We start from the raw sequence: 25,189 nt of genomic DNA on the forward strand, positions 1-25,189 counted from the left end.
TTGGAGGGACTGGTTCTTTATTTTAAAAAGACGTTTGTCAATTTTCAGTATCAAAATAGTTGTACTATTGGTTTTTCTTTCTCTCAATCGGCCCCCAAAGAGACCACACCAAAGGAGAGGACATTTTAAGCCAGGAAGCTGCAGGATGCGAACCTAACAGACCTCACAGAAACCTCACCAATAAGGGGGGGTACTGGGTAAGGAAAGAAACTTAAAGATCAGCACACTACTGTCCCAGAGCTTTCACAGCCAGATGGGGTGGCCAGTGCGCCCCAACCCCAAAGAAGCAAAGTTCCAAAATAATATAAAATTTAAAAACAGTTTTGTACATAAACTATTCAAGATTTCTCCAGCACTAACTGATGCGAAGCACAATGAGATGGCACTTTTAGACACAGCAGCTTCAGACCCAGAAAAGGGCGATGAGATGATTTCATATGGCTAAATCATTGGCAAAAACATAATTTTCTTTCTTCAAGGAGGCAAATAACTGGTTGCTTCAACATGATCCACTTCGTGAACCACTGAGAAGGGGGTAGAGATGAGACAAGGACTGGGTCTCAGAGAAGCATCACCATTTTAATTTGGTCACTTCAGATTAAAAAAAAAAAATTGCCCAAAAATACCTTAAAGCTGAAACCTGAACTTTTTTTTTTTTGGCTAACTCCTCCTGGAATCACCTTTCCAGTTTGGCAGGTACTCTGCACAAAGCAATGACCCCCCCCCCCCCCCCATAGTGGAGTCTTTCTCTGGGCTCTGTTTGGCTCTCAATAAGGCAGGCCGTTCCCTCTTTCCCTCCTCTATGGAGAGGGGGCAATATGGATGAAGTTGAGAAATTATCTTTTAAAAGTGAAAAAGGGATTAAACCGCTGCTTGAGAACTGCGGAATTATTTGGAATGTTTTACAAATGGTTGCTACAACAAAAAAGGTAATACAAAATCTGCACATCACAACATGCTTTTAAAGACACTTTGCATTGTGCTCACATTCCCTTAAATGTTGTTCCCAAAGGTGCTCAGCCTCTAGCCCAACCAGAATCTCTGGGAGAGGCAGAGAAAGTTTGGCGAAAAAGACACTAGGTGGGGGTGGGGGTAGGGAGTGGAGGGTAGGGGGAAGCGAAAGGAGAAAGCAGCCTTCCAGGTAAAGATCAGCCCTCAGTTTAAAGGTCAGCTTCTGGCAGGCTGGCCTCAGGCGGAGTCGGGGTCAGAGGGAGGAACGTCGGCAGGGCAGGACTAGGGTGCTCTACATCTCATTCAGGTCAAGCAGAGTCTGGTCCAGCATCCTTTGTGTACAGAGGTGTTCCTCTTTCGTGCACTTCAGTTTATCTAATGGGGGTAAAGGAGAGACATTACAAAATCAGAAGTACATTTCAAGATCTACCCACTCTGAGAATTGCTCCTGTTGCAGGGAAGCTGGGCTAATAAAGCAGCTGCCTTCTCAGCCTCAGAAGTGAACTATTGCATCAGTCCATTTTGCAGGGCCTCAGGCTTAACCTACTGAAGTTGCAGATGCTGCTGTATTTCAGGGGGAGTTGGGAACCTTATCAGTCATTTCTTTTCCCTCCCACACCCAACCAAGCCTTACAGCTTTCAGAGGATGCAGCTTTAAACATCAACCATCCACTCCCTTAAGGCTTCACCCAGAGAACAATACCTACTTGAATAGGCTCACTGGGGCTTAACCATTGAAAATAAGGGTGGGTACATTTCTACCAGTAAAAACATCAGGGTCTCAACTTACAAAGAATACAGGGGGAGTTTCATGTACTACAAGCTTTCCCCAAAAGGTAGAGAGGAAAGGAATAATTGATGGGATAAATAAAAGAACCCCCATAGTTAATTTAAATAATCTCTAAAGAAAACAAAGCCAAGAATACTACCAACATACATGTATAAGCAAAACCTTGAGACTGTTGCCAGGTTTTTGCCCAGAACTACTCTGTGACACAGTTACTTAAAAAATCAGGAAAAAGCAAGAGGGAAATGTCAGTAAGAAAATCAGCAGCTACACATCCTAGAAAATCTCATCTGCCCAGAAAGCAAACCTCTGTGACTGCTCTAGGGAGGTAAGAAAATACTCGAATCTTCAATTCAGAGATGACACACAAATCCATCAATACTCCATACCCTTTTCCTTCCCTTCCCTTTTTTGAACCATCAGAAAGGCCCACTACTGGGCCTTCAGATGAAGCAGTTACAACACCTTGTCAAGTCATTCCTTTTATTGTTAGAAAACATCCATGCAAGGCGACACATCCTACATTCAGTACACAAGTGAACAAGCAGCAAATAAGGGTGTAGAACAGAACATTCACTACAATCCCTCAGACCCCTCCCTTTTATCACCCACAGTACTCTTAGGAAGTCACCAATATTCTAACTGCCCCAATGAAAAAGCAATTTGCTTAGGGCAATTTAGTAACTTTTAAAAAGACAATCAGCTTTTTTGCTGGGGTCCAGGTCAGTGGTGTGAGCGATAAGCTCAGTTTAATGGGCATCAGGGAGCCCTGCCATCAGTCACACAGATCATGCAGCGTTAGCTTCAGCTCATTAGAAAGCAGGCGGTTTCGCTCAAGTTGGCTGTAGAGACGCTCTGCAGCAGCAACAGGAAGGAGAGAAAACAAGAGGAAAGGAGAAAGAGGAGGAGAAAGAGAAAAAGGGAAGGTTAGTAGAGTACCAGACAAAAATTGGGAGACTTTCAACTAGCTGGCATTCATAACATGCATCTGTGAGGCAGAATGGATGCAAGCAGAATTCAGACAGAGGGCAATTGAGATCGTCAGTCAGTTGATGGAAAGACCAACTGAGGAATAAAATAAAAAATCAGACCAAGAAGTTGGAAGGATAACATTTTGAGGGAGAAAAAACATCTTCTTCACAGTATTTATCCCCTGGGCTGAGGAACAGAGACAAGTGAAACAGGGCAAAGAAAAGAATACAGTTGAAGTATAAGAAATACATTTGCAATAATTAAGGGTTGGAAAGGACCGAAGTGAACAGTTGATCCTTTTTTCTGTAAAAACATTTAATACAGCATTATGAGTGGTAGATTGGGACGAATATCCTTACACCAACTTAATCCTACACTTTCTAATGCTTCTTGTGGGTGCTGGAATGGACCACCCACAACACTGGCTAATTCAATCAAAACCCATCTTTCCCTTTTCTTAATTTTTTTTTTTTAAATTTTTAGAGAGGGGAGAGGGAGGGGGAAAAGAGAGGGAGAGAAACATGGATGTGAGAAAGAAATATTGATTGGTTGCCTCTCATACACACCCCAACCTAGGACAAAACCCGCAACCCAAGCACATGCCCTAACCGGGAACTGAGCCACACTGGTCAGGGTCCAACTTCCCTGGGGTTAACAGTGTGCCCCGCTGCAGGGAAGGTGAATTACTGGTACAAGCCAATCAAGACTATCCAATTCTGTTTTTTCAACCTCCTTTGCAGCTAAGGGAGATCATGTGATCCAATTCTGGCCAATGAGATGCAGGGGACAACCTGCTGGGAGTTTCTGGGAAATTTGTAGCCTTCCTTCTTGCCTTTGAACGCGGAAGTGATGACTAGAACTACATATTTCAACCTTAAAAGAATGAAAGAATCACAGAAAGCCCAGCTATATCAGGCTATAGTTGCTCAAGTCTAGACTTTTAATTATACAATGAAAATAAACCCCACATTTATTTTGGCTACTGTTATGCTGTTTCTTTTTTAAAAAAGATTTTATTTATTTTTAGAGAGGGAAGGGAAGGGGAAAGAGAGAGAAGCATCAATGTGCAGTTGCTGGGGGTCATGGCCTGCAACCCAGGCATGTGCCCTGATTTGGGAGTCGAACCTGTGACACTTTGGTTCGCAGCCCGTGTTCAATCCACTGAGCTACGCCAGCCAGTATGCTGTTTCTTATAACCAAAGCATTCCCAATACAAGTAACTAAGTGCTCAAATCCCCTGGCTTTGTCTGGATTTTCTACTTGGAGCACACCTTCAAGAGAGGTTACAAAGAATCCAAATGCATCTGACCAGCAGAGGAGTAACAGAAATTTGGGGACAGGAAGGCTAAACTCTTTCCTAATCTACTAGTATCAGCCTTTGAAGTTCACAAACACGTTTCTTCCTATGTTTCAAAATTATCTCAAGGTCTCAATATGGGGGGGGGGGGGGGGGGCGCGCACACCCCCCCCCTTCTCTGCTGTAAAATCAATTGGAATGTGGGCTGACTACAGGCACTGCTCAGGCACCTTCCCTTCTTGGCTGAGGTTTCCCCAGCTCCACCTGGAAGCTAAGGCCACTATGGACCCAATAATAGTTTCCACTCTATGTACACTACCAAAACAGAATGTATGTATGTATGTATGTATGTATGTATAAAAAGATCCTAGAAGGGAATACTCAAAGATAATAGCTTGATAAAGGGGCAGAAATTAAGAGTGAACTTTTAAAATTGAACTGCCCTTTAAAACCTGTGGTTCTCGGGGGAAGGGGGGAGGGTTGGGTGGGTGGGCTGGAATGGGAGTAGGGGGGAGAAAAATGTACTTGAACAATGATTAAAATAAAATAAAAGAATTTTGATTTCTATATTAAAAACAAAACAAAAAAAACCTGTGGTTCTCAATATAAGTGACACTGCCCCTCCTCTCCCCACAAAGGGAAATTTGGAAATGTGTGGGGGCAGGCTTTAATTATCATGATACCAAAAGTTCACCTTTGGAAACATTATATAGTCTACAAGCTCCATGAGGCCTGGAGTTGGATCTGTCTTATTCACAGGGACACCCCTTACATATAGATTCCACGTGCAGCCTAACTCCTCTGTAGTGTCCGTATCCCAGTTAGTGTGACCACCACTCCTGTCTTGGAAAGAAGGTATAATCACAATCTTATCCCTCAAAATAGTCTGGGCAACGAAGGTTTCAATACATTTAAAGGAGAAATAGAGAAGTGGGAGCATTTTATTGCCTGACTCATTTCCAGAACGCACAGTTCCCTAACATTTGCATGAGGTCAGAAAGGTAAATGTGGTTGTTCTCTCATAGAACTTAGTAAGTTTCTAACTCTACTATCTTTCTAGTGACCAAAAACTCAGGATCAGATACCAGCTCATTAAAGTTCTTGGTTCTCTGGTAACAGCAAAATAAAACAAACCAAAGTGGATCAAGCGCAGGCTGCGAACCAAAGTGTCGCAGGTTCGATTCCCAGCCAGGGTACATTCCTAGGTTGCAGGCCATAACCCCCAGCAACCGCACATTGATGTTTCTCCGTTTCTCTCTCTCTCCCTCCCTCCTTCCCTCCCTCCCCTCTCTAAAAATAAATAAATAAAATCTTTTAAATAAATAAATAAATAAATAAATAAAATCTTAAAAAAAAAAAAAAAGAAAAGAAAAAAAAAAGGGCAATCCATAGAATCCATTTGGTCTGATGTTCATTTTAGCTGTGCCTAATTAGGGAACAATCTCATGAACGCTAGACAGCCTTAGACTTCATCATCGAAATTAGGTCAATTTCATTCTATAAAAGGGGTGAGAGGCTCAGAGTAAAGGGAGCTGTATCAGCTTTAAAGCCTCAAAGTTCAAAGAAAGTGAAAACAAACAAATTTTGCTTTTGTTTTCATTCCCTTCCCCCTATATTAGGGCTGGGGAGTATTCAGATACCACACCAAAGGGAGATTGGGTGGGGCTAAGATAAGGCTTCGTGAAGTAACAGGTCAGTTCCACCCAGCAGGTAACTTGGGGTTTGGCCACTTTTGGTTCTTCATTCCAACAATGATAATGAGGAAGTGAAGAAAACATATTATCAGACTGTGGTTCTTTCTTACAAATTAAGAAAAGAGGAAAAAGTTAAGAGGTCAAACACTTTACTCTGAGATTACCAATGATGCCTCACCCCCTTTCCCATAGCTGGCTAGGCTTAGGTATCACAGGATACAGAGTATTAAATAAGTGAACTTAACATGACACAGTATTTTAAATTTTACTCAGCTTCCCTGGCTTGCAGATCTCTACCCTTGCTTATACCAGTCATGGCTATGGGGAAAGATGGGAGCGATCAGAGGAATAACACTTCACTTTTCTCCTTATCTCCTCCCCATTCTCTCCTTTCCTTTCTAAGAAGCCTTTCTGCGTGTCAAAGTCAACTCCTGCCCAAATACTGAAACATCTAGAGTTGTACTGTCCAACGCAGTAGCCATTAGCCACATGTGGCTTATAATATTTAGGTGAACTAAAAGTAATAAAATTAGAAATTTAGCCCCTGAGTAGTATTAGCTGCATTTTGAATGCTCAACAGCCATATGTAACCAGTATCTACTTTCCACCAACTCACTCTTTTGCTCCTTGAAATCAGTCTCCTCTCCTTGTTCTTAAGGCTCAAAATGTACCCTTCAAATTAATAAAGTATCAATGACAACATCTTACTTCATTATCTGCCTTCTTAACCTGTCAAAGTTGAGAATCACTGGAAATCACCCAGCCTTGAACTTCGTCAAGTATCAAAGCTACTCATTCTCTGTCTGTCCCTTCGACCAATTTTATCTGGCTTCCTCCTCTAGATTTTCCTCTTTACTTAATTCTTCTTTTTACATTTACAATTATCTTTTAGGGTTATAATGTACTTCCATGGCCTAAACTGTCTTGTCACTTTTGTAAATTCCCAAATCTCACATGAATCCCTCTCCTACAAGCCCCAGGAGTGTTTCACCTGGACACTCACCAGTTTTTCAAATGTATTTGCTCCCCCCCCCCCGCCCCGCCTCCCCAAACTAGTACCACGGGGCCTCCCTACACCTTTACCATTGCCATTTTCTATGCTTAAAACCAGCCCTCCTTGACTTTTCTGGCTCACATTTGGTGGCCAGGCACTTGAAAATACCCGTCTCCACTGCCACCTCTTTACCACCATTACTCTAGCTCAGAGTCTCGTCTCTGGGAAAACTGCAATAAATTAACCTAATATTTCTCAAAGTGTACGGGCACTGCTAGTGGTAGGTGAGAAGGTGTCAAGCAGCATGCACTTGTGAATTTGTATTACTTTAATGTGCCTTAGCAAAAACACTAGCACGCATCAAACCTTTGATTTCAAGTTAGAATTGCGTAGAGTAAGAATAAAACAAATTCCAAGACAAGAGTAAATTTTTAAAGAAAATAATAATGTAGGTGGCAAGTGAATATGGCAAGTCTCCAAGTGAAATTTCAGAATCCCTGTCTTAATGGATCACTTTGACAGTCTACTTTGATGTGTGCGCGCGCGCGTGTGTATAATCCCCCCCAATACATTCATACTCAGCTGCCAAATTAACTCTTCTCATATGCTACACAGACTGGACATATCATGTCCAAAATCTCCAGTGACTTCCCAACTTATAAAATAAGATTAAGCCCCCAGCTTGATTTCAACACACACGTGTCCCTTGTATGTCCACCTTTACAGATACTGTGTCCTTCCCGTCTCTGTGCCTTTGTTCTTCTGTTTCTTTTTGACTGAGATGTTCCATGTCCACTACACCTCAAAGTTTGCTTGTCAAAAATCCGAACTTTTAGAACCCAATAAAAGTGAGGGGCAAGTTTTAACCTCCTTATTAAGTACCTCTTACATGCCTCCTTCCCTGAGTCTTTGTTAAACACCCCCAAAAGAGTCATTCACCTCCCCGTATCACCTCCCACAGCACTTTATTATTCATGGCACTTAACAACGTATCTTTTGCTTCATATGTTTTCTCCCCTACTAGATTCTGAACAAACTGTGAGTAGGAATGGTGTCCCCACCTTAACACACTGTGCCTAGAAGATACTAGTAAGTGTCAGCGGAATAACTGAATCTGTACCTTCACCTCAAAGGCTGTGTGGCAGGAAGAAATGCTATTGAAGAAAAACCCAAATTCAGTGAAACCTGAAGTTTTAGATACGGGAAAACCGCTCTACTTGTCTGTACCTGGTCAGGAGTTTCCAAAGTGCTGATCTTCAATTCCATAATATACATTTACCATACTAATGCACGCAATAAATCATTACCACCCATGCACACTATTTGATATTAGGTAGGGTATGCTTAGGTTCCAGTTTTTCTTTCTTTAGAAATTTTTTAAAAATTCTAGAGGGAGGGAGAGAAACCGATCCACTTCCCACCCATTCATATACCCATAGATTGACCCTTGCATGCTCCCTGACTAGGGATGGAATCCACAACCTTGGTGCATCAGGACAATGCTCCAACCAACTGAGCAACCCAGCCAGGACAGTTGTTTCAGTTTTTCCAGTAATAATAATTTTTCACTTGTCTCATAGCCCACTAGCATATAGCAGGAGGCTAATAGTAGTAAGCCTCAAATATCCAAGAATGGTTTCAGGAAGAAAAATGTAAAACTTGAAAATTCTATCCATTATGTGTTTTTCTAAGATTTGGGATAGAATAATTAGTTAGTTTTAGTGGTAATATATTTGGGTCCACCACATGTTCTAAGGATGCACCATTTGAACCACTGGTAAAGGGTAGAAAATGTGTATCAGGAGGCATTTCAGTGGTTTCTTGCCCTTACTCAAACAAAGGAGGAGAACCTGAATAGAGGATGGAACATTCCACGTGGCATGATTTAAATGGACCCTGGAAGTAAAGTATTTAGACCAGGAGTGTCAAACTCATTTTTGCTGGGGGCCACATTAGCCTTGAGGCTGCCTTCAAAGGGCCAAATGTAACTTTAGGGCTGTATAAATGTGACTACTCCTTAACAATTAAGTGAGAGCTCGGCACTGCCGCTGGGTAGAAGTAAGGTGCCAGGCCAGATAAAATGACGTGGAGGACCGGATTCGGCTCACGGGCCTCGTGTTTGCCACCTGTGATTTAGATCGTCTTATTCAGCCTGAAGAGTAAGACTACAGCGCCTCTTCACACCCCCTACTCTGATAGACTCAGATTAGTTGAGTTTAAATGTCAAGAAAGAAATAGACACACACACAAAAGTGGCTTTGATTATGTAAGTCAGAGGAGGGAGAGCCTATGATATCTATTCCCCATATCACAACCCCAAGGTTCCTTCTTAGGGACAGCTGCAGCTTTGTCAATGACCAAGTGCAGGGTGGCATGAAGCTTCCAGCAGCTTAACATTTTAATTCGGGGTGGGGGTGAACAATACATAAGTTGCTTTGTGGCCCCCTGCCCATCCTAATGCCTTGGGGATGAGTCAGGCTGACCCAAAGGGAATCCAGAGTGAGAGTGGGGTGTTGGGTTCCCTGCAGAGAAGGGGGCAGATCCCGAACAGAGCAGAAACGGTGGAAAGTTATCTGTGTGAAAAAGTAAGGAGACTCTAGGTGAGAAGGACTGGCATCAATCTACACAACAATTTGGGAGAAAGGAAGCAGAGAAAAAGGAAGAGGCAGCAATAGGAATGATTTGAGAGCCAGACACTACAGCCTGAGTCACTTGGCTGCTTTTCAGGGTTAGTGGGAAAGACACAAAGAGGCAGATTAGCATCAAGATCAGGGATCCACGGCAAACAGGTGAGGTTCCCAACAACTCTTTTTGGTGCTTGTTACTACCTGGCTTGCTCTGGGACTAAAGTTTGAGAATCATTTTCAACTTGTAGGTAAATTTGACTTTCCAATTTTGGGTGTTTCCTCTAAATTTTGGCATCAGGGTACAAATCACATATACACAGGAAGCCTGTGTTTTGTTACGTAATGCCAGGGCCCAAGTCACTGGTTCTCCCAGGCCATATTTCCTTAGTTGAATGACATGATTCAACCTTCGGCAGTATCCCTTCCGAGAAGACCAGATTTGAGAAACAGTAAAATCAGTCAGTGTATTAGTGAAGGCACTATGAATACAAATTACATGACGATGATCCAAGATTAGATGCGTTCCCAGCTTTGCCAATAAGTAACCAGCACCAATGTTTTCAAGATAAGGGTGGGGAGTCTAGTGTCCAAAGAATAAAACCAAAGCATACTATGCATAGTCCATAGCCCCGCCCATCCACAAGCCAAGGTCCCAGCCCCAATCTGCTGTCAGATAGTTACATAGAGGTCATGTCATTGAGGGCGTGGTCCAGCTCCTCGCTAATGGCCTTGTACTTCAGTTTCTGGGCATAGAGCTCATCTGGACAGGCACAGGAACCACAGGGAGGAACGAGGGGACAGAGTGAAAGGTATCAAAAGCAGATGAAGAAAGGGAATCATTAGAAATTAGGGAGAGTGTGACTGTGGGTCTAACACCACAGTTAAGAGCACATCTACACCAGCAGCCATTACTGGCCACTTTCAGATCCACTGTTCCCCAGGACAAACTGGACTTCTTGACACCTCTAATCGACTGTAACAAGGGTTGAGAACCTGGACATAGTCATAGAAATTCCTATTACTAAAGGCACTTAGGCGGTTACCACTGCAATCTAGTTAACCCAATCTCTAGCAGCGATAATGCTTAGTTTAACAACAATTAAAAACAGAGTAAGTACACAAGAATATCAGACGCTTCTCTAGCTACCCAGGATGACCAGTATTCTTGGCCCCTCTGTCCTACGGGCTGCCTCCTCAAACTCTCCCAAAGAATATTCTGCTACCCAGAGTCAACCAGAGGAGCATAATTCATAGTTGTCAGAGCAAAGTACATTTTACCCTTGTTAAAGCAGGCACGGTTGCCAAATTGTGGGGACAGCAAGTATTTAGCAAGCCCCTGGCATCGGTCAGCTCTGAGACATGGTTATTCCACAGCTGCCTCTCTTGCAGAGGTCCCCCACAACTTGAGTGGTGACCAGAATTGCCAAAAGAAGCCATGGAGAGACACATGTTCTCGTTGCCTTCCCAAAATATGGCTATCATTTCAATCTAAAGATTTAAGACTACTAAATTAGTGATAAATGCAGCCACTATCAGTAACTAAGGAAAGAATGCCAATTCTAGAATGTTAGGTAAGGTCTTACTAAAGGAAAAGATTAAATGTAGAATGCCAATTCTATTCCAGGGTGTGATCCACTCCAGCTAGGTGTGACTGGGCACAGGACGCATGCCCAGTCAGTACTGGCTCCCCTTGGTGTCCAGGGAAAAGGGAAAATGGTCAGTGGGAAGGTCTTCCTCTATGTTTCCATATTTTAATCCCTCTCCCAGGCTCCATACCTTCCAAGTCATCAATTGTCTTTTCCAGCTTGGCTACCGATCTCTCAGCAAACTCAGCACGGGTCTCTGCCTAGGGGAAATATGAAACCAGTCAGAATCAGAGATGAACAAAACGAGTAAGAGAAGGATGTCTATATCTCTTCACTGCCTACTTTTATACCTTTCAGAACCAAAGCCAGGCAGTCTACGTAAAGCCTTATATACTTCTACATGTTTGGGTGCTTCCCCTCAGCTCACCTCCTTGAGTTTATCGGTAAGAATCTTTATCTCTTCTTCATATTTGTCTTCTTTTTGAGAGTACTGTAAGATAATTAGAATAAAAATTTCAGAGTTAGAAATTACACAGACAATACCCTCCCCGGCCCCACATTTACTCTTACATTGAATATCATCTTGGAATTTAATGTGCTGAACGGTTGGTCCATAAGAAAGAGCAAGGCCCATTTCTGGACAACAGGTCCTTAAAATTCACTAATCAATGTCCTCAGAGCCATGCTACCCTTTTTTTAAATGGACCTACGCTTTGATCTTATTCAGATCAACCTACTTAACGAGTAGGTGCTGTGATACCATAAGCCACATGGCTGAAATAGTCTCTCATGATGATAAAGACAAGTCTTACGTTTTGATGGCTTAGTAGGTCCCCATCTGATACTATCTGCTGCCCCCATCTGTCTGCTAGAAAACCTATCAGGACCCATGATTACTGCCGTTTGGCACAGCAGTATGAGCCTGAGAACACAACCGTCAGGAACCTGAGACCATGAGGTTATTTTAACTAAAGCAATCAACGTGCACAGGAATTAGCATTAAACCCAGAATCCAGATAGAAGGTAGGTATGGGTATGTGGGAAGAGAATACTGCTCAGCAGATAATGTAAGGAATGAGGTTCTCCAGTCTCTCATTAAGGGTAGGGCTGGGACCTGGCTGCTATGGCTCAGTGGATTGAGTGTTGGCTGCGAATCTAAGGGTCACCAGTTTGATTCCCAGTCAGTGCACACGCCTGGATTGCGGGCCAGGTCCCCAGTAAGGGGCACGCAAAAGGCAACCACACACTGTATTTCTCTCCTTCTCTTTCTCCCTCCCTCCCCCCTCTCTAAAAATAAATAAATAAAATCTTTTTTAAAAAGTGTAGGGCTGGGCCCAGGCCCCCAAAGCCTGTCACTTTCACAAACCAGCCCCTACCTTCTCCGCCTGAGCCTCAAGAGACTTGAGGTTGTTGGTGACATTCTTCAGCTCCTCCTCCAGCTCAGAACACTTACTGTGAATATTTTACATACCGCAGGAGAGGAAAGGGGAAGAAGAAAAGAATAAAAAAAAAAGGGAGAGAGAGACACACAGACATGAATTGAACCTAAATGTAGAAAGAGTTGGAAGGCATACCAGGGAAAAGTGAAAGTCCCAGATAATCGGAGCAAGCATCAACCCTCCCCCCTCTGCCACAGACCATGTCGGGAGCTGGATCCTCAGTGGGTTCCGACTCAGAATGTTTGGATACCAATAAAGAAAACTCTTGAGAGAAATCACTGCCAAGAACAAGTGATAACTTCTACCTGGGGTGGAGGTAGGAACAGATGCCCAACCCAAGAGTCCCCCAAATTGCCCAAAGGAAGAGACCCTGTGGAGAGGCAGTGAAGCAACTAGGAAAGAAAAGGAGAAAGATGCCAAGAAGTGAAAAAGAATGGAGCATTCCATGAAGAGATGAGAAAGCACTCAACAAGTCAACCAGTGGAGGGGAGGCAGCTGCAAAACAAAACCAAAACCACACCATACATATAACCTCTCTGTGGGTTTAATGGTTAGTACCTTTTCTTCAGCAGCACTCAGACACTTCAGGGTCTGGTCCATCAGCCTGATCTGCTCATCCATCTCTCGGCAACGGCTGTTAGTGATAGTCACGGGGATCGCACAAGCCAGGTTGTGGGGAGGGAGAAAGGTCAAAAGGGAACACAGCAAAACAAGCAGCAAACCGGAAAAAAAATTTTTTTTTTTTCAAAAAATGGGAAGAAAACACCACAATGGTCATGATATGTCATGTCTGAAGAGAGGGGAATGCAAGGTAAGCGCAAATACATATGCACCAGCACTTTGTTACACAAGGCCCAGAAGGTGCCAACAGGGTGGCTACTCATGCCTGCCCTTGCCCTCAAGTTCCCCAGCAAATTGGCAAAGTGGTAAAAACAGACAGACCTTAAAGTCAGTGCAGCAACTTCACTGCCTCAAGGAGAAACAGACCCCCAGTCTTTATTTTCCCTCAATTTATAAACACTCTCTGCAAGAAATAAAAAAATCCCATCACTAGTCAAGAGTGAAAAAGTGCAAAGCCATTCATAGGGCCTATAAAAGGACTATACACAATGCCCACTCTCTAGGCCCTGTTTAACAAGGTTGAATGAATGCTAGCTTATTCACATTAGTGCCCAAGCCAAAGGGGAAGGGAGAGACTGTAGGGTAAAGATTTGGGGAGCAAGATACTCACGACTCTGCCAGCTCGGCTCGTTCCTCTGTGCGTTCCAAATCTCCCTCAATAATCACCAACTTACGAGCCACCTACAGGAGAAGACCAAGGTACAGGTCAGCAAAGCAAAGGAAGAGCTACTTCCTTTCTCACAGTTCTCTTCAGAGCGCCGACGTCACTGATAAGGGAGGACAAGGGTGTCTTACCTCTTCATACTTCCTATCTGCCTCTTCTGCAATGTGCTTAGCTTCTTTGAGTTGGATTTCCTGGAGTTCCATCTTTTCTTCATCTTTTAATGCTCGGTTTTCAATAACCTTCATACCTCTGTGAGAAACAAACAGTAAGGACAAATGTGGCACCGACACTCTCAGGAATCTGTCATCAGCTCCACCCCAAGGGACACAGAATTGCAAGTATAAATGACCATCTCGCCCTGACTGGTGTGGCTCAGCTGGATGGGCGTCATCTCACAGACCCAAAGGTTGCCGGTTCAATTCCCAGTCAGGGCATATGCCTAGGTTGTCAGCCAGGTCCTCCAGCTGGGAGCATGCAAGGGACAACTGATTGGTGTTTCTCTCCTCCTCTTTCTCCTTCCCTTATCCTCTCTCTAAAAATAAATAAAATCTTAAAAAGAAAGAAAGAAAAAAAGGCCATTCCTCTCTGCCACTCAAAAAGAATTCCCATAACACCCCCACCTTAGTTCATTTTGTTTTAAACTTTTATAAAAATAATTCACATTTGCAAAAAACTAAGTAGTTAAGTGGTAGTTAAAGGGTATAAAGTGAAAGTTAAGCCTTTCCACTTCTAGTCCTGCTTATCAGAAGCAGTCACTTCTCAATCATTCCCGAAGTATTCTGCATAGATAGGATGCAAAAACCTCATCCCCACTTTCCCACTGCCTAAAGGAATCCTATGCTTCACTGTTCTGCAACTTGTTTTCCTTACTTTCTGTAATTTGGACGCTACTCTGTAAGAGCATACACAGTGGGCCGTCTTGCTCATTTTCACAGCCGCACTGTGTTAACGTACTCCCAGTAGGGCCTTTTGAATTCTGAAAAGCCTGTTTGATCCCATGCAAGACATCACATACCTCTGTTCTACTTTCAGTCACATATGGCAAGCAGCCAAGTGTCCATTTTTGACAAAGATGAGTTGTGCTTTGGTTCAAGGACTATGCTTCTCAACCTTGAGCACACATGAAAATTGTTGGAGGAACTTTAAAAACATCCACGCCAGGGCCCCTCTCACAATGGATTCTAAGTGAAATGGAGTGGGATCCAGGCATTCTGATATTTTAAAAGCCCCCAGTGATCCCCATCCCTGACTCCCACGTGTTTAACAGTGTAGCTGCGGTCAACATTTTATAACACTGACTGCTGGGCTCTATCTCCAGTTCCTGACTCACAGATCAGGGTAGAGGCTGAGAATCTGAATTTCTACTAAATTCCCAGGTGCTGCTGGTTGTGGAATCCCACTTTGAGAACCACTGCTTTAGAGGGACTAATCTCATAAATAAGCTTAAGATTCAGTAAGTGGAGGTGATCCTAGTGATCCCATTTAAGAATCAATTCATAAAGAAACACCAGTTCCAAGAGGGTCCCTGTAACCCTTATTCTGTCTTCAAGTGCAGAGAATATGCGGAACAGAAGGAACCAATTCCAAGAGGGTCCCTATAACCCTTACTGTCTTCAAGTGCAGAGAATATGCAGAACAGAAGGAATGAGGATCCTGCAAGATAGCTAACTATTTTAAAAAGCAGATCTATAAGGAAATCTTGATTACAGCCATTATGAAATTTCTGTTGAAATGCACACATGCACACTTCACCAATCCCCTCTACACACCTCTCGCTTTCATCAGCAGCTTTCTCAGCTTCCTCCAGCTTTTGCAGGGCAGTGGCCAGGCGCTCCTGAGCACGGTCCAGCTCCTCTTCAACCAGCTGGATCCTACGGTTCAAGGAGGCCACCTCAGCCTCAGCCTGTGTTCGAACAGAAGAATAGAAAAAGGAAGCAGAGGCATGGTGAAAAGGATAGAACTAACTATGACAGTAAGTTTGGGGCTGACTACCACGAAGGAAGCTAGAGTCAGGGTAGAACCTGTCTCAGCTCTCAGATGTCAGACCTGGCAGACATGATTTTATACACATGTGCACACACCCACAGCATTTCCCACCTTCTTCCATCAACGAACTCCTGGATGTACATAGGAAGAGTGTTTTAAAACTCAGTTCCTTGTCTGGCCCGGTGTCAGTACCCCACTTCCTGGACTCAGGTGAAATTCCTGATCACCCAGAGTGTCAGAAACGGTAGCCAGTGAAGGGTTCCTACTGTCTGAGTTCTGCCTTAGAGGTGTTCTCACACTTCAGTGACTTTCTTATAAGTGTCTCAAAAGGGGGGATAAACAAGCAAGGTTTCTCAAACAGGAAATCTTGGATTATCTACTAATTTGCACTTAACTCAAGTTGTTAACCTCTGAATACCCTACCCTAACACACCAGCAGAAGGATGACTAGCCAAGAGAATGATGTTTCCAAAATAACCTTCCAAATCAGAAAGTGAAAGAATGGTTCACTGGGTATCTACTACTCCCTACCTTTTTAAAGTTGACAACAAGGAGCTTCTTCTGGCTAAAATTACCACCTTTGATGACATTTCAAAAAGAACTGGGGGACAAGAGAATGTCTTCTCCATGTCTACCACCAAGCCTCCAATTTCTGAATTTTGACTACTTTCTGTTCTACTAGTTGTCCCCTTAGCCTCGTGGCCTCGCCCCCCAAGTACAGTTTAGGGCAATCCTCTCCCTCGCCTCCACCCTGTAATCAAACATAGACTACAGTCCAAGAAATCCCATGCCTCCTCCTCGGTAAAGGAATGAGAAACAAGAAAAGGAGGCAGCCACAGGTAGGTAAGTTCTACTGGTAGAAAAGCCTTCTTCCTATGACTGCCTTTCCCTTCCCCACACCTTTACTGGTGGCAAGTATGCCGACTGCCACAACCATAGAAGAATTTAATCTGCCCCGCATGCTACCCAGTTCAGATGCTTATCCAAGTGCTAGGTAAACACGATCTCTCTTCCACAGCCCGGATTGTGCCTGAATTCTATTACCCTGATTTCCTCCTGGCAGTCAGGGGTGGGGGCAGCTACAGAAATAATCTGGGCCACTAGCCCCTATAGGGAAGGATATAGCCCAAAGACTCCTGTTAAGAATCAGGTTATGTGACACAAAATTTCTAAATACAAACATGGGAGATTCAAGGGACCAGGCAGGGGCGAGATGAATATATAACCACCAACCTATAGGAAAAGAAAATCAAGAAGTCTACATAAGCTGAGTGTACTAAGAAACCATTTGTGTCTCTAACTATACAATTCAAACTACCACAAAGATAAGTATCCTCTGGCCGTGTCTCTTCCAGGAAAGCAGATGTCTCCTAGGACAACACCCATTTCACCCCACAAACCCAGAAAGTCATGATCGCAAGAACAGGCCAGCCTATCAAGCACGGCCAGTATAATTCATCTCACACCACCCCATGCCTAGAACTAAAAACCAAACCAAACCAAACCCAGATTGGAGGAGAGTCATGTATCTCAGTCCCCTTCCAGCTCACCAGTAGTTACCCAAAAGGAGTAGAAGATAACAGGCTATGGGGGCAGGGTGCAAAATTTCCATGACAACAAGCTGGCTCTGGCAGTTTCTCCCACAAATCAGCAATGACAATAGAATTCTTCTCAAGGCTGAAAAGGGAGGAGGAGAAAACACATTTTGGTGCCCTGGCGAGAGCATGCACACATTAAACAAGCCTGTGTCAAAAGCAGAACCCAAGATGGGATGGGTGTCCCAGTACAAGCTTTCAGAGACACACATGCCCCTTGGGGTGCAGTGGCTATTCTCCCATTCCCACCCCCCCAGGGGATCAGTTCTCTTTAAAATGAAACAAAAGCTTTGCTGAATCAGGATCTGTTATTATGTTTAAAGAGAAAGGAAAGACACCAGACTTTTCCTTCAAACCAGACTTACGCAAAATGCCTGTCAGAGTCCTGCCAAGAGACCAAACGGGACTAACTTCTGGAAACCAAAATGGGAAACATGGCCCCAGGAAACATTAAGTTTTATGCTATTCTAATCATCCTAGGTGTAACACGCCAGATGGGATTTCGATCTTTTAGGCCTCCACCTCTGCCCCAGCTTGGAGGATACACTCCGAGGACCTTCCTATAGGTAATAACAGAATTCTCCGCTGGCGAGGAAGCAAAGGTCTCAAGAGGAAAGGGAGGGAAACAGCAGCAGTTCAGTCACAAGAGAAGATGGCTGACACCAGCTTCAGTCGTGAAATGAGTTTGGTTTAAATACTACCATCCTCCACGCTAAAGAAGTTCCCCCAGCACACCACGCCCCTTAAGGCAAGAAACCAAAACCAACAGGGCACTGGTGCTAGGAGGTAGATCAGGGCCAAGGACAGAGGGGGAATTAGCCTAAATCTGGCGTTCTGCTACTCTGGGGTTTCTCTTTTTAGACAAAAGCCACAGATAAAACTCAAAGGAAATGAGTAATGAAGTCAGGCTTGAGCCCTGAGAGTGAAGGACTGCTCCAGTTCACTGTGTTCACAAATATATCTACCCGGGGAGATACCGTGTCCTTGGGGACTTTAATTTCACCAAGGGGAAGGCAAGCTGGAAGGGAGCAGAGCTATCAGCCCCAGAGTAAACAAAGGTGGAGTCTAAATGGAGGCACTCAGAGCAAAGGGCTATTTGCCTCTCCCCTATGAGTGTGTGCTCTAGTGGAGGGAAAAGTGAGGTAATCAGCAGGAAAGCAAATGTGAACCAAAGACAGGTGATAAAACCTGTCGCTTAGCCCTCCAGACCCCACATATAAGAAAAAGGCCCACCACAGCCAGACATTCCAACCCCTCTAAAAACTAGGAATTTGGGCATAAGGCCAGAATTGAAGCTCCTGCTCCAAGCCCACTGACCCCCTCAACAGCGTTCCTGAAGTGTTTCGACCACAAAAAGAAGAGACAAACACCATGGGAGGCTAGGACAGACGGAAAATGAACAGTACAATCAAAAGTGCTTGAAAAGGTAAAATTTTGCCCTGGCTGGTGTGACTCAGTGGATTGAGCGTTGGTGAAGGACCAAAAGGTCACTGGTTCAACTCCCAGTCAGGGCACATGCCTAGGTGGCGGGCCAGGTCCCTAGTTGGCGGGCCAGGTCCCTAGTTGGGAATGAGTGAGAGGCAACCAGTTAATGTTTCTCTTGCATATCAATGTTTTTCTCCCTCCCCTCTCCCTAAAAATAAAGAAAATCTTCTAAAACATGGTAAATTTTGTATTGCATACACAGGGTCTGGCAGAAGTAACACCTACTTGAATATAGTAGGGTAATAATATGGGTATAATACTTTATAGTTTTAATTTGAACATTTCACCTAAAATGTTCTATGGTGTGCTTGAGTGATATTGTTATGTTACAGAATTACATGCGTACAACTTTGTAATCAAAGATTTTGTAATAAGAAAGGGGTGTTATTTGTGCCAGACCCTGTATTTTTAACACCACCATGGGGGTGGGGGGGCAGGAGCAGGAAGATAAGGGAAAAAGACTGCATTTAAATATTATGTTGCCATCTGTTTAAGCTCAGCAAAGGAGACTCAAAATTGCAAGTAGACCCTGGACAGATAATTCAGTTGGTTAGAGCATCAAGATAGGCCAAGGTCGCGGTCGCGGGTTCAATCTCTGGTCAGGGCACATACAAGAACTCAACCAATGAATGTATAAACGAGTGGAACAACAAATCAATGTTCCCCTGCCCCCCCTCCTGTCATTCTCTCAAATCAATGTAATAAAATTTTTAAAAAATTGAAAGTAGGTCTGACAAGGTGCCACATTATAAAAGGTCAATCTCCATGACAAAGCAGGAAGGCAAGATGGACCCCAGAACAACTCTGGAGCCTAGAGTCAGCCAGCTTCCCAAAAAGGGCTGAATGTTCACACAAAGCAACTATCAAAATATTTAAGTGAGGCCCTGGCTGGCGTAGCTCAGTGGATTGAGCGCCGGCTGCGAACCAAAGTGTCGCAGGTTCGATTCCCAGCCAGGGCACATTCCTGGGTTGCAGGCTATAACCACCTGCAACCGCACATTGATGTTTCTCTCTCTCTCTGTATCTCCCTCCCTTCCCACTCTGAAAATAAATAAATAAAATCTTTAAAAAAAAAAAAAAAAAAAAAAATATTTAAGTGACAATCTCACTAACAGCATGCCATCAGGGATGTGCAGAGCTTCCTGTGCCAGAAAAAGATGCCTGCTAAACCCACATTCCAGAATGTCCTAAGAGGGTAACAGGTAGCCCCACCACCACTCTTCTCACAGATGTCTCCTCCTCAGGAGGGGTTCAGAGTTCACTAGAGCAGGAAATCAAAAGATTAGACTCCCTCAAGCTGGGGAGTAAAAGATACTAAGTTTCATAAATATTTAACTATCACCCTACTTCCCTATCTGAGGACTTCCTCCCTAGACCTCAGTTCAGTAAGAAAATGTGACAGGCTCTGAGGGAGAGAGTCGCTGAAGAAACATCTGAGGCTGTCACCCCAAAATCAACAAAGGTGAAAAAGAGAGCCAGATTTCCCTACAAGGAAAATTACCAAACCCTGGGAAGCGTGGTATGTGTGTATGAGATATCAATCCATCCTAGACCCTTCCTAGGACACTTATACTTAAACGTTGAGCCTAAGGCTGCAGCTGAACAATTATGGCTACTTCCTTCAGCCACCCTTTCTCTTCCCCTTTAAGGGCATCTAGTCTCCAGAACAAAGATGAGACAGTGTCACTAGTCATAAAGTCACCGAGCCAGTCCATCTCACTGAGCTGATAATTAGAAGTTACTGGCAAAATGAACAGAGGGAAAATCCACTTAGAAAAAAGTGACAAGCTCCCAGCATTTCCATGCCCAATTATAGAAAGAAATGAGTATTCTAACAATCTCTAAGCATTAACCTAGAGGGCAGCTGCCCCCACCCTTTTCCCCCCTCAAAAAAACATTAATTCCCAGCCACTCCCCAGAGCAGCAGCCAAAAAGAAGGGGGGAAAAAAAAACCCTACCAAGGGAAAAAACAACAGAGATTACCAATAAAACCATAAGAGTTCTTTCACTGGGTCTTCAAATTTTAGCAAGTTTCCACCCTCACAATCCTCCAAAACCAAAGCCTCAACTCAGGAGATCAGTTCCACCCACTAGACTGCAGGCTAGAATTTGGAAAATCTTAAGCTCACTAAAACTACTCCATCACTTCTAAACAGAAAGCAGTTTCAAGAATCACCATTCATTACATCAACATTTTATGTTCCAACTTTCCGTTGACAAATATTTATTGAATTTAAAAGGCACTAGTAGGTAATTAGGAAAGTAACACTACTACAGCTCCCTAGGACCTCATTAGTCTCTCTCCATCAACCACAGTGCCCTGTCAACCAGAAACGTTGACAGAAGTTGGCACTCCATCTGATTCTCTGCCACACATACTCGCTTATCAGCTCTGCTTGGAAGAAGTGTCCTTAACCGGTTCAGCTTGCACTGATCAATCACACTTCAGCAAAAAAGGCCTAAATGTGGCAGAACGTTCTGCCTTCCAGGTCCTCATAGGTAGGGCCAGTTTTTTAGGCTCGTACATTTGCACTAACGTATGGGGTGAAGTACCACCCCCTCCCCTCTCGCTTCAAGTCGATCGAGAGAGTGCATTTAGTTGCTGCAAGGGCTCCCAGTAAGAGGAAAGGGCCCCAGACCGGAGGATGGGAGGCGGTGCTGTGGCCTCAACCTCCTTCAGGGAGGGCGCCGCGCTTCCTCTCGGCCGACTGCTGCCTCATTTCCTGAGCAGGAGGAGGGAGCGGAAAAGCTGCCACCAGGCCAGGCCGGGGGCTTTCCGGCTGTTCCCACCCCCAAGCCCCACCCTTTCACAATATCTTAGGCCCTGCCCATCCCCAGACCTGAGAAAAACCCACCTCTAACCCCCTGGGCCGGAAACCTCAAAGGAGAGCAAAGTGCCCCCACCTCTTTGCAGGGAGGGGGGAGGGAGAGGCCGTTGAGCCCCTCCCCCCGGCCGCGCCCGGCTTCGAGGGACTGAATGAATGAGCTGGAAAAGAGAAAAATCACTTCCCAGGCCCCATGAGGCTCAATTCCTTCGGAGGTCAAGGCTGCTTGCCCGAGCACCCAGCTCCCCCTCGCCCAGTTGAGGTGCAGTTGAAGCCAAGCCCCACCCATCCTCCGGGTTCCAACTTCATCCCGGAGTCTACAATCCCCTTGAGAGCTGTACTCTACTGCAAATAAAGGGACCCAGTTCTGTGTCCCAGCTGTTCCAGCGCCTGCTCCTCCCTCACGCGCCCTGCTCTCTCGGTACCTGTTCCCGGGCCCGCCTTTCTCCCTCCACTTCCCGCTGGAGGCGCTCGGCCCTCTCCTCTGCATCATCGGCCTGTTGCTGCAGAACCTGGATCTTGCGTTTCACCGCCTCGATGGTGGTGATCCCGGCCATGGTGCCCAACCAGCTTCTGGTCCCGCTCAGCTTCCTGCCTCCTCCGCTCGGCGCTGCAGCCGCTCCTCACCCTACTTCCGCCTGCTCCGCCCTGAAATACCGGAACTCACCCACGCCCGGATGTGACGTCACCGCTGCCTCGCCCTCCCACCGCCAGGCAGGCGGGATGGTCGGCCACTGGAGGGAGCCTCGCGGCGAGGAGCAAGGGGCGGTGCCTCCCAGTCGCCCTAGGCGACGCTCGCGGGCTTTCCCCTAGGCCAGTAAAGGGGGGCGGGGTTGGGAAGAAGGAAGGCTACCATGGTAACCCGAAGGCGCACGGTCTAGCCTCACTGGTCAGGCAGGCTGCCTACGATGGTTGGTCAACTGCTGTACTGCCCATACCCCCCGCCACTGCTGACCCAGCACCACCTATCCACTAGGGCATCCTGTAGTTCTATACTCTAAATATCCTGCAAGCCTCTGCTTCCACTCATCCCACACTGGCTCCAAAACCAGATGCTAAAAAAAACCTTAGACTTTTTGGGCCTCGACTTCAAAAGAGCCTCAACTCAGCAACCTCCTTTTAAACCCAGCTCAGGTAGGTTCTCTCCCATCTCCTGAAAGTCAGTGAAGGAAAGTATGGGTGTGGAAGAGATGGGCAAGTTGGCAAACTTCTCATTCTGTTTGGCATCACTTATGAACTTAAGTTTTCTGTTTAGAATACTAGCCTTTCTCCTGTTACTTTATAGAGTCAATATGCGCCAGCGATTTACCAACCTGCCAGCTCCTCCGTTCCTTAAATGATTTGAGACTTGGTAATTAGTCATTGCTTGCAATTCCTTTTCTGGGTGAGGAAGATCTTATGTCCCTATTTTATCAGGGAGGAATCCTCTGCGATGGGTCACCGTTACCAGATCTGTTGTGCAACAGCAAAATATGAGTACCTGGAAAACTGTACTGGGGGACTGAGCCTCCATTCTGTGCTATAACCTTCACCAATTTCACTGCAACTTCTGCTTCCAGGTACTCCAAGGAGCTATTTATGAGTTAGAAACTGCCCCTACGGCACTGCCATGCAGGGTTTTTCAAAGCACAGTGGTAAACAGACTTGAAAATTTTGTCTTCATCTTCCTACCTTCCTGATAACTAATAGTAATAAATTTCTCCTCTGTTGCAGCTCTCTTTTGCCCTAGAGAATTAGGGTGTAGAGTAGGATTTGGAATTAAGAATCCTAGCCCCTAAAAGAACTAGTAGGTAAGATAGTTGCTGCCCTCAGTGCCTGGTTCTGAGGATACTCCCTCTGGAGATTCTGTCTTCCTATCTCCTTTTAGAAATACTGAGCAATGAGACTATTCAGAGGAAACGACTCAGTAATTAGTTTTCTTGGTAGAGTAACCTGTATACTTTGATTTCCAGCCCAGGAATTGAGAAGGTAGAGAAGGGTTCTGAGCCTCAGTAAACTCTACCCTGATAGCCTAAGGGTTTTTCCAACTTTCTTCGGAGAAGTATGTCCTCTGAGTGCTGGTCAGTAGGGGGTACTATTGTACTACCCTTTGCACTAGTGAAAAAGTAGACTTCATTTTAGGCAAACCAAAGTGGGTGTTGAGAACACCATGCATTCTTCAGACTGTTAGATTTGAAGAGACGGACAATCTTCTCTTGATCCAGGGAAACAGGTGGATTGACTGACAGCCTTTAAAAGTATGATGGATGGGCGGAATGGTATCCAGTGCTATTGTTTTCCTGGTGACCAGCAACACAACAATATATCAACAGGTCTGTCCTTGTCCTTCCTCTCCCCATCCCTTCCATCTCCTGTACTAAAAATAGGGTGTAATGACTCCATGTCATAAGCATTGCATTCCTCTTTGGCCTTATTTTACCCTAATCCATTTCTGATTTCATTTTGTATTGAAAGGACCTTAGACTTGATTATACAACAAAGCGATGTGAACGTTCTGCCACTGAACTGTACATTTTTAAATGGTTAAAATGGCCAATTTTATGTTATATACATTTTTCCACAATTAAAAAAAAAGAGAATCTTAGATGAACTCAGGAAAGAACAAACGTTTGGACTAACTTTGCCATACCCTTGTCCTTTCTTTGTTCAAGCAAGCCTAGCAAATCGTATGCTTTCCAGCAAGTTTTCTCAGATAACCAGAACTCCCTGTATAAACATGCAGTTATTGACTCTCTTCTCTCTTCCCTTTATCTACATCAAAGTAATATGCTCTCTTTACAAGTTCATTAATCTCAAGGGCAGAAACTGATCTGTGAAATTCCCTTGTATTGGAGAGTACCCTCCCCACAAAGATGCATACATCATATTGCTGATGACTGACCCTTGCTGGCTATTTTAAACCTTGTTGCCTTCTCTTTGTTCAGGGCTTTTCCCAATTGCTATAAACACCTCACTTTCCTTCTTTGACCCTTTAAGGCAGAAGTCAGAAAATTTTTGTGTAAAGGGCCAGATAGTAAACATTTCTGGCTTTGTGGGCCATAGGGTGTGCTAACTACTCCCTTATAGGGAGAGAGCTAATAGACAATATGTAAGTGAATGGGCAGGGCAATGTTCCAATAAAACTTTGCGTAAAACCAGGATGAGGTAGGATTTAATATCTCACAGGTGGTAGTTTGCTGACCCCAGCTTTGAGAAAAGAAACCTTTCTTCCTGCATCTTAATCAGACCTAAGAGATTTTTGCCTCCTGCCATTGGCCTTCCTTTCTTATTTCTTGTTCTACATATCTCATATCTTTGAGGGTGCCTCCTGACTTGGTGGGAAAGCTAACAAAGGCAAGAGAAGTTGAATGAGTTTCTTTTTTAACACAGAGTTTACATATTTAAATGGTTTTTGGCCCTGGCTGGTGTGGCTCAGTGGATTGAGCACCTGCCTGCAAACGAAGGGTCGCTGATTGGATTCCCAGTCAGGGCACATGCCTGGGTGTGGGCAGGGTCCCAAGTAGGGGGAGTGCAAGAGGCAACCACACATGTTTCTCTCCCTCTCTTTCTCCCTCCCTTTCCCTCTCTCTAAAAATAAATAAATAAAATCTTTAAAAAATTTTAAAATGGTTTTTGGTAGACTCCTATGTAAATATGAGTTTTTTCAAATGTATATATTCATGTGAG

The 25,189-nt window shown here is 44.5% G+C and overlaps 1 protein-coding gene and 1 long non-coding RNA gene across 19 annotated transcripts in view; one reads left to right on the forward strand and one right to left on the reverse strand.

The window, feature by feature from the left end:
• TPM3 (tropomyosin 3) overlaps positions 1-25,189 on the reverse strand; it is a 27,976-nt gene continuing 2,787 nt past the window's right edge. Inside the window, exons 1-9 of one of the 18 annotated variants that reach the window (XM_028502497.2) lie at positions 21,949-22,172; positions 15,402-15,535; positions 13,764-13,881; positions 13,579-13,649; positions 12,285-12,360; positions 11,336-11,398; positions 11,099-11,168; positions 10,004-10,082; positions 646-1,326 (exon numbers count right to left, since the gene is read on the reverse strand). In XM_028502497.2, coding sequence (XP_028358298.1) covers positions 1,323-1,326; positions 10,004-10,082; positions 11,099-11,168; positions 11,336-11,398; positions 12,285-12,360; positions 13,579-13,649; positions 13,764-13,881; positions 15,402-15,535; positions 21,949-22,080 — 747 coding nt within the window. In that variant the 5' untranslated portion in view covers positions 22,081-22,172 and the 3' untranslated portion in view covers positions 646-1,322. Of the gene's footprint in view, positions 1,327-2,460; positions 2,594-9,064; positions 9,269-9,999; positions 10,083-11,098; positions 11,169-11,335; positions 11,399-12,284; positions 12,361-12,905; positions 12,982-13,578; positions 13,650-13,763; positions 13,882-15,401; positions 15,536-21,948; positions 22,205-25,189 lie in introns of those variants that run through there. The other 17 variants (XM_028502493.2, XM_028502492.2, XM_028502496.1 and 14 more) reach the window with 17 other exon arrangements.
• The window catches only part of LOC118498166, a 9,547-nt gene continuing 6,480 nt past the window's right edge, over positions 22,123-25,189 (forward strand). Inside the window, exons 1-2 of the long non-coding RNA XR_004900686.1 lie at positions 22,123-22,657; positions 22,940-23,082. This is a non-coding gene — a long non-coding RNA (uncharacterized LOC118498166). The remainder of the gene's footprint in view (positions 22,658-22,939; positions 23,083-25,189) is intronic.

This window comes from Phyllostomus discolor, chromosome 14 (genome assembly GCF_004126475.2).
Source record: "Phyllostomus discolor isolate MPI-MPIP mPhyDis1 chromosome 14, mPhyDis1.pri.v3, whole genome shotgun sequence".
Classification (NCBI taxonomy): Eukaryota; Metazoa; Chordata; class Mammalia; order Chiroptera; family Phyllostomidae; genus Phyllostomus; species Phyllostomus discolor.